This window comes from Branchiostoma lanceolatum, chromosome 10 (assembly GCF_035083965.1).
Source record: "Branchiostoma lanceolatum isolate klBraLanc5 chromosome 10, klBraLanc5.hap2, whole genome shotgun sequence".
NCBI lineage: Eukaryota > Metazoa > Chordata > Leptocardii > Amphioxiformes > Branchiostomatidae > Branchiostoma > Branchiostoma lanceolatum.
In genome coordinates this window covers 6939276-6949081 of record NC_089731.1, presented here as the reverse complement: position 1 = coordinate 6949081, position 9806 = coordinate 6939276, and the positions used below count along the sequence as shown (strand labels likewise).

The window sequence follows — 9806 nt, the reverse complement described above, 5'->3', positions numbered from 1 at the left end:
CAATTTTGGGCCCACCGTGGTGTGACTCGACTGTTTTACTTGTAATGATTTAGTAACTATAAGGGAGTCATAGGAAGCCATACAGGTATAACAGGAAAAGACAATTGGCTGGCTTAGGATGTTGTCGAGTGTAAAGCATTGAAGAAACAGTGAGTTAGGGGAAATATATCTTTATTCATACATTTACAACATCTTTATATTTCATCCTTAAAACTTCTGGTACATGTAAAGTTTACTTGAATGTAAAGTTTACTTGAATGTCAGTCTTATTCAGCTTCTGATCTAACTTGCTTTGGGCAAACTTGTATCATCAACTTCAGATGATGTTATGAATTTTTTTCGATGTCTTTAATCAATCTAATAGCCAACATGATCTTTGTCTCGTTACAAACGCATGCTTTGGCTCGGATACAGTGAAGCTCTCATTTTGTTGCATCTTACCGGAATATGCTCACCAGACATACACTACCGGCACTGTATTACAGAAATACAGACATAATTGCATTGGTCCAGTTTAAACATGGTCAAGAAACAGCATGGAACTTCTGTACACGTCACCTGCTTCTAAGACTTGCAGACAAGCAGAGAAACAAAACATTGAAGCTTGTCAAGATTGTGCCTTGAGGCACTTTTAAGGCTCAACTATCTGATATGTTACTAGTCGCAAACTCCTTTGTACACAGCACTGATTTTCTGGACGTCTATGTGACCACAAACTTTGCTTTTCTACAAGACAACAGATCTAGACCACTCGCAATCGAGCTTGGAAGCTACGATTTCAGACTTGGTTATAATAGAAAATCCCATTAAAACCGGCCTCTATTGTAGACTATTTGGTTTCTTTGTCGCTACATTTTGTACAACATCTTTTGGTCCTGTGGCCATCCTTGACGTCATGACTCTTTCTGGTCCGTATCTTCGGGTATGGGCTCGTGTTTGGGTGCGGAAATGACGCCAGGAAGAGGCGACACGCCCTTCTCCTCAGCTCGGCGTGCTTCCATGCTGTGACGTGTGCCATACCCCAGGTACACAACCATACCTGTATGGGAAGGGGGAACATTAAATATCTTGGGTCAATGGCCAGAATGTGCAAAATTATCTTTTTAAATCCGCTGTCGAAAAAAGAGTTCAAAGATCTCACGCCTCCGTGAAATATCTAGGGCATCTCGTACGTCTTGTTTATGCAAATAAGCTATGCTTAACGCTACATGAACTTCCTGTCACTCCAGGATGCCTAGCATATGGAAAAAGTTCTACCAGTCTGTGGAAAACCATTCTGACCTCCAAGTCAACATTTATATCCTACCAGTCTCCAGTTACACCTTCACATCCTGTCACTCTAATGTATTCAATTAACTACCGACACACACCAACGCAAACAAACAAAGAGACACACAAAGCATCCGTAAATGTACCCCGTTTACTACACCCTCCTCCAAGCAGGCCTGAATCTGAGAATTCTGGGAGGCTGTGCCGAGCAATTCAGGCCTGCTGGAGTAGGCTGATTCACGGAGGCAATGATGAAACATAGTCGCCATGCATACCTATAGCCAACCATATGGCGAATCGGATCCACGTGGCGGGCTTGAGTTTCAGCATCAGGTAGATGTTGACGAACATGGAGACGGGGCAGACCACCATGCAGACCGGCACCTTGAAGGGCAGCCGCATGCGGCTCTGCGGCTGGCGCCAGATGAACACGAGCAGGCTCAAGATGGCGGAGATCAGCACACAGATGATCAGCAGGGCCCACCTTTGGTTGGAAGGAGAAACTTGAAGTACTCAGTCGAGTCACAGACAAGCAAAAAAGCGAATGCTGTCCGAACAGCACATGGATGATCAGTAGTGCCCATCTTTTTGATAGGGAGGAGAATACAAACTTGTACTCAGTCAAGTCACAGACGAAAGGCAGTGGATGCTGTCTGAAACGTCTGACAGTTTCAAACCTTATCCAGTTGCTTGACTAACTTTTGTATTGTGTATCTCATTAACCTAGATATCTAACTTTCATCGACGTACAAATTAGTGATGTGCGCACTGAAATAGCTTGTCCAATACAACTTGTTTATAGACTTACTCAATGTCCTGATTTTTCCGTGACATCACGTTTTATCCCAGCCTGGGTGCCATCCGATTACTACCGGGGCTCCTACATTCGCTACCCTGAAGATGGCACCCTGGCTATTTTTATCCAGTGAACAAATAGAATTGCTTTAACGCTGAAGTATGCTGCAGGTACTTACCAAGCTCTACCGAGTACATAGTCCTCTGCGAAGATGAGCGTGGCACTGGTGAGGATCATGAGGATGACAATGATGTGGACGGACCAGGAAACCAGCTGGCCCGTGTGCGGGGTCGGCTCGGGCCGGGGGTCGGGCACGGACTCCGTCACGTCCAGGGGCTGGTAGCCGCCAGAGGGCGCCTCTGAGTCCATTAGAGTTGTGGTACCTAAGAGGCAATAATTATTGGTTCTTACATTTTGCAACTGGCATTGTCTACTGAAAACTCACATAAATCATCAGTTGATATTAATAACCATCTGATAAATTGTTAAATGACTTCTTCACCACCCTTTATTTTCTTGATTATAGTGAGACCACCAGTTAAGGTTAGATATCCAGGTAAACAGATAATGTTTTTGAACCTGTTGATGGACAAGTGTCACTGACAAAAAGTAGTGGATGCTACTTCAAACATCTGACCGTTTCCAAACTCATATCCAGTGGTTTGAGTGGTTTGAGTACCTGTTTTTAGCGTATAGTAAGACCATTTCTCCGAATCTTTTAATTTTGACGACATCTCCCATTTGTATAGCCATAAAAATCTCTCTCTTGTGATGATAACAAACCTTGTTGTTGTTGCTGCTCCTTAGGGTTCTCTTGTTCTCCGTCTGTCTCCATCAGTACGAAGCCCGTAGAGTCCTTGGGTTTGAAGTACTTGGACAGCCCGGCCTTTGGTTTCCCGGCCGTGCCGTTACTCGCAGTGCTGGTGGAGAGTAACCCTGTCTTCTCGGATGATGTCGGGAAGAAGGCTGACTCGTCTTTGGTGAGACCGACTCTGCCCGGCTGGTACCGCATGATCAGGACAGACCTGGATGGGATGAAGGAAGGAGGGAATAAATGAAAGAAATCTGTGCTAGGGCACTGACCATTGGACCGGCGTGTGTCTGGCGGGCTAGAATGTCTCTATGAACATTTATAACCATTTAAATGTCTCTATAAACTTTCATAAACATTCATATTCATGTTCATATTCATGAATATTCATAAGAATATTCATATTCATGAACATTCATGAACATTCATGAACATTCATGAACATTCATGAACATTCATGAACATTCATGAACGTTCATGAATGATCATGAAAATTCATGAAAATTCATGAAAATTCATGAAAATTCATGAACATTCATGAACATTCATGAACATTCATGAATATTCGTGAACGTTCATGAACATTCATGAACGTTCATGAACGTTCATGAATTTTCATTAATTTTCATTAATTTTCATTAATTTTCATGAATGTTCATGAATTTTCATGAATTTTCATTAATTTTCATGAACGTTCATGAACATTCATGAACATTCATGAACATTCATGAACATTCATGAACGTTCATGACTATTCGTGAATGTTCATGAACGTTCACGAATATTCATGAACGTTCACGAATATTCATGAACGTTCCTGAACATTCATGAACATTCATGAACATTCATGAACGTTCATGAACATTCATGAATGTTCATGAATTTTCATGAATGTTCATGAATGTTCATGAATGTTCATGAACGTTCATGAAAATTCATGAAAATTCATGAAAATTCATGAAAATTCATGAACGTTCATGAATTTTCATGAATTTTCATGAAATTTTCATGAATTTTCATGAACGTTCATGAACATTCATGAACATTCATGAACATTCATGAAAATTCATGAAAATTCATGAACGTTCATAAATATTTGTGAACGTTCATGACTATTCGTGAATTTTCATGAATTTTCATGAATTTTCAGCATTCATGAACATTCATGAACATTCATGAACATTCATGAACATTCATGAACGTTCATGAACGTTCATGAATGTTCATGAATGTTCATGAATGTTCATGAATGTTCATGAATGTTCATGAACGTTCATGAAAATTCATGAAAATTTCATGGGACATTCATGAACATTCATGAACATTCATTAACATTCATGAACGTTCATGAACTTTAATGAATTTTCATGAATTTTCATGAATGTTCATGAATGTTCATGAATGTTCATGAACGTTCATGCAAATTCATGAAAATTCATGAAAATTCATGAACATTCATGAACATTCATGAACGTTCATTAATTTTCATGAATTTTCATGAATTTTCATGAATTTTCATGAATTTTCATGAATTTTCATGAATTTTCATGAAAATTCATGAACATTCATGAACATTCATGAAAATTCATAAACGTTCATAAATATTTGTGAACGTTCATGACTATTCGTGAATGTTCATGAACGTTCACGAATATTCATGAACGTTCCTGAACATTCCTGAACATTCCTGAACATTCATGAACGTTCATGAACGTTCATGAACATTCATGAATGTTCATGAATGTTCATGAATGTTCATGAATGTTCATGAATGTTCATGAACGTTCATGAAAATTTATGAAAATTCATGAAAATTCATGAACATTCATGAACGTTCATGAATTTTCATGAATTTTCATGAATGTTCATGAATTTTCATGAATTTTCATGAATTTTCATGAATTTTCATGAATTTTCATGAACGCTCATGAACATTCATGAACATTCATAAATATTTGTTTTCATGAACGTTCATGTTCATCAACGAATATTCATAAACGTTCATGAACATTCATGAGTTCGCATATCTCGATATATGCTATCGTTTGATCGAAATAAAAGGATGTTTGTTGTAACGGACACAGAAAACGGTTCATCGTCATCATTTAGTGTGGCGCTTGAAACCTACCCTCGTCAGTTGAATGGAACAACAACTAAGGAGACCAAAGAAATATAAACTTAGTTTCAGATTGTTGTACTTACGCTGCCACAAGTGTGTAGGCCATCAACGTGCCAATGGACATGATCTCCACCAACTGCTGCAGATCCAGCACCAAGGACAGGACCGCCGCCAGGGACCCTGACACGAGCGTGGCCACCACCGGGACGGAGGTGCGGGGGTGGACCCGGGCGAACACCTCACACAGCAGCCCGTCCTTAGCCATGGTGTAGACGATCCGGGGCAGGGGGAACAGGGAGCCCAGGGTGGAGGCCGTCAGACCGCAGATCGCGCCTGGAACAGGAAAGATTTAATAGAGTCAGGGACCTTTCAAAGTGGCTATAGAAAGGCACATTCACAGGAATAAAGCATCACGCCTTGTACAAATCATATGATATGGTTTACTATCTCGTAATAGACCTATTTTACACCAAAAAGTGGCAACTTTGGAAGTTTGTATAGATTTGTATCTGATGCTAGCGTACAAAGCCTTATGTTTCTTTGGGGTATGGTGGAAGCTATAACTAATACCACGCTTACACGTAATTCGTACTAATTGCTATAGTGGCATAATAATAAATACTCTTTCTAAGGTGATAACACGTCTTTCAATGATTAGATTTGGTTCCTTCTATGGTGTCCTGATACAGGTTTTGTGATGCTCCAACCAGGCACCTGACAGTCTTCAAAAAGTCTTAACCACAACATACCAACGGAAATGATGTATCCGACGGAGTACAGTCCGTGCTGGTCGAATGCCCGGGCGAGCGGGGCCGTGGTGGCGATCTGACTGTACGGCTCCATCAGTGTCAGGATGGCGGACACGCCGAAGTACGCCAGGAAACACGTCACCAGGGTCAGGAGGATGGCGGTCGGGATGCTCTTACTGGGGTTCCGCGCCTCCTCGCTAGAGGTCGCTATAATGTCGAAGCCCACAAAGGCGTAGAAGCAAGTCGCCGCGCCAGAAAGAACCTAATAGAAGAAGATAAACTTTTCTTTTCTGACCGTTTGTGAAAATTTTATTTCTCAGAATTTGCTCGTGGTGGGTATAATGACAAAATTATATATTAATGACGGCAACGCTTTTTGATTTGTGGGTCAAAATCACCACATTGTATCTAAAATGTATGTCATCTTCAAGTAATTAAGGTTTGTATAATACCTCCTTGGTTTGAGAGATAAACAACGATAGGCAAAGTCCTCGAAGTCGACGTTGGGGTGGTTGGGGATGACGGCCAGGCTTCTCTGAAAGCTATCCGGCAGTTACAAAATCTTCCACAGTAACATCTCCTTGTAGATTAAGTATATGTATGTATAACAACAAACTCACCCCCGAGAAGCCGTACGGCAGGAAGTTCTCCTCGCCAGCCCAGTTCTGCCCGTTGACGTAGAAACAGCCCACCACCACGATACACAGGATCACCAGCATGTTCACCACAGTGAAGATGATGTTAGTGATGGACGTCTGCTTCACTCCGCTGGCTATCACACCTGGAACAAGTCATGTACCGGTCACACACAGCCGACTATGGTCTCCTGACCATGGCTAGCTGGGAGTTAAGCCCTGTCACACATAGCCTACCATGGCCTCCCGACCTTCTCCAGGCCATGGTTGGGATCCGGGAGTGTTTGGGATTTTGTTAGCAAAGTTGCCTACTAGTATCTAAAAGTCGTCTGCGACAGTCGACAATGAACTTTGACAAATCAAAGTCGGGAAAAGTCATATTCTTTTTACAGCGAACTAGAGCTAGAATAGAATAGATTCCAGGCTACTACCGCCCTCTTCGGTTAGGGAGCGGCCTTTAGCAATGTCGTGGTAAGGTCCTGAATGTGTGACAGGGGTTTTACACTAATCTAGAGGCTGTCACTGCTTTCTTCATTATCCATGATAGACTAGCATAAACTCTGCTTTGAAATGTAGAGGCACTTTGTCACAGAACACTTGTATTTATTCAAAATAAGAATCTGTCATTCTTTTGAAAAGCCACAGTCTTCTAAAAAAAGGAAGTAATTGTATTTTAACAGCCTAGCGTACCTGTCATCAATAGTAGCAGGATGAATGCTATGATGTCCGGGTAGGTTCCCAGACCAGGCGCCTTGTGCAGAGTCCCGATCTCACGTTCTACGGTCAGTCTGGAATAACATAAAACATGTCAAGTCCTCTGTTAAAAGGCTGTTAGATCCTCCATCTCTCCCAAAGTTTATTCCTTACTTTCTTATACCAAGTTCTATCCGCATTGAAATCATGAAAAAAGCCAGCTGTATAATCCGTTTAAACATACCATACAGAAAGAAAACCCTGGCGAATTTATAACTCTTTTAACAACATAGATGTACTAACGTATGTTATAATTAATTAGATGCATATTATGTTACATTCTGATTACCTGGATGGTTCTTGAATAAAAAAAACACAATAAAAAACACAGATGTAGGAGCTTTCCTGACCTGATGGAGTCGTTGAAGAAGGAGTCGAAGTACTGTGACCAGGCCTTGGCGACGGAGGCCGCGCCGATCATGTCCTCCAGCACCATGTTCCAGCCAATCACGAAGGCCCAGAACTCCCCCACGGCCAGGTAGCCGTACACGTACGCAGAGCCAGCCTTGGGCACCCGGGCAGCAAACTCTGCATAGCACAGGCCTGTGATGAGATAACACATGGTTGTACGTGTTGCTTTCGTAGTTTACTCTAAAGGCTCTCACTTCACCTATCCCTGGACCTCTTTTTTGGTCGTTGGGGCACCATAAAGGCTCTATCTCGGTCAATATATCCAAGACCAAACAAGGCAACCAGAGATAGCAGACTTCACCCACTCAGATTTAGGCGCTCTCTGGTACATGGTAGAACATACAAAAATGCGGTTGACAGGCAAACAAACAAATAGACAGACAGACAAGCCCAAAACAATGCAGTATTTGGAATTCGATCCACTAGCTTGGGACTGAAGTGACAATTTTGTTAGACCGACTATGCTAAGCTCATGTTAAATTAAAATTAAATTTATGACATCCATGAGTTATATATTTTGAAACAAAAAATGATCGTTTACATCGTACACAAGATGTCAACTTTCCTTTTCTCATTCCGCACCATGTCCACACTTAATACGTGCTGAAATACCCATCAACTTCTCTTTATAACGCGGCATCTCGCTACATTACAAGGGCCGTTTGTTTTACCATCCTTTCGAATCTCCAGCTGCGGCACCGACGACGATTTCGATTGACTAAAATTAGCTGGGAAGTGGGGAAAATAACTCAGTCGTAAAGTGGATGTAACGATGCAAAGCGCCTACAGACGCATGTGGCATTCTTCCATACAGCTGTAGACTGTACGTGGTGTGATTGAATTATCAACTCTGAGCGATCGTGTAAGATAACAGACTCGCTACATGGCCCGTTCCATGACCCCTGCCTATCACTGTGTTAATAGGCTGATGTCTAGCCGAGATGGTATCCTAACGAGTTAGAATCGGTACCAGATAATATTGTTATCATATGTACTAGGCGTATTTGCTCCACAGCGTATCTTGATTGGAAAGCCTATATGTGCATTTACTGGACTAGATAATTATGTAGACTATATCGTCATGGCATCGATGTTGTTGCCTTTGTTTCGAAATCAATGCTACACGATCTGATCTGCACGATTCCCTGATAAAGATTTTTACGGTCACGACCCGCCACGTAGGCGATATAATGATCTCAGGCAAACCTTGCGAAGTTTGCAAAGTAAGTAGTTACTAGAGAATAAACTCGCACGAACACCACTGTTCATGGTATTACTACCATGGCATTTCCCTGTAATATCCTCATATGTCTCGTATTCAGTATTTATGGGAGCCGTTCAGGATCACGAATTTTAATCTCGTTTCTGTCGGACGGCCAACATCTTTAGTAAGCCTGCACGGAATTAATTGACCCAGAGTGGATATTTCTATGCGATGATATTAACGCCTGGATGGAAAACTGCTGTATCAAAATGTATTCCGTCTGTATGAGCATTTTCCTGGGTTTTAATTAGGCTCACACATAAACTATTGCGTCTTACTTTTTAAAGTATGTATTTTCAGAGAAGATAAAATTGCAGCCACAGACGAGCCAATTTCGCAGCCGGTGATATTTATCGTCCCTTCAGAATGGCTCCAAATTGCGGTCAAATGTTGCCCGAGTTTTTATTGCAGTACAGATTGGCGCGAACACGTCATGGTGCACTGGACGCCTCAGTTATTGCAGCGCAGTTTAACGAGTCAGAGCTGGCTGCTGGCAGATGGTTCTGTACGGACAGGGGAAAGTGGGAAATAACTCAATCGTGAAGAAAATGTGTCGGTGACCGCAGAGTCATGGAATATCATTGTCGTTTACTGTACCGTACAATATTGCATTTTCAATCACACAGAAGCACTGGGATGCAATAACTCAAATGGAAAAAAGAGAGCCATGAGATTATGAAGTTTGTCTTTACGTATTCTGAGGTAAACCTGCTAAGCTGACGTCAGGTTGCAAAATAATAAGAGCTTATTTCAGCAAGCTGTGAGTTCATTATGGAAGTACGCGTATTGATCTGAGTCAGATTATTTCGGTAAATTGCTCTCCTTGGCTCATTCAAAAATTACCAACACATAAACACGTTTAATCATGTGTTGATAAGACGATAATAACGAAACAAACAAAATTAAGTCTCTCGGGAAATTCACTAACAACAGCGCGCAACTATTGGTGATATCATCTCACATGTAACAGCAACCTGTATAAAACACTGCATTTACTGT

General features: G+C 41.6%; 1 protein-coding gene across 2 annotated transcripts in view; it reads right to left on the bottom strand.

The window, feature by feature from the left end:
- Positions 1-154: 154 nt before the first annotated feature.
- The window catches only part of LOC136443342 (high affinity cationic amino acid transporter 1-like), a 30660-nt gene continuing 21008 nt past the window's right edge, over positions 155-9806 (bottom strand). For both annotated transcript variants that reach the window (XM_066440545.1, XM_066440544.1), the window contains exons 4-12: positions 7483-7675; positions 7070-7167; positions 6365-6525; positions 5745-6006; positions 5079-5328; positions 2849-3090; positions 2244-2448; positions 1545-1753; positions 155-1039 (exon numbers count right to left, since the gene is read on the bottom strand). In XM_066440545.1, the coding sequence (XP_066296642.1) occupies positions 894-1039; positions 1545-1753; positions 2244-2448; positions 2849-3090; positions 5079-5328; positions 5745-6006; positions 6365-6525; positions 7070-7167; positions 7483-7675 (1766 nt within the window). In that variant the 3' untranslated portion in view covers positions 155-893. The remainder of the gene's footprint in view (positions 1040-1544; positions 1754-2243; positions 2449-2848; positions 3091-5078; positions 5329-5744; positions 6007-6364; positions 6526-7069; positions 7168-7482; positions 7676-9806) is intronic.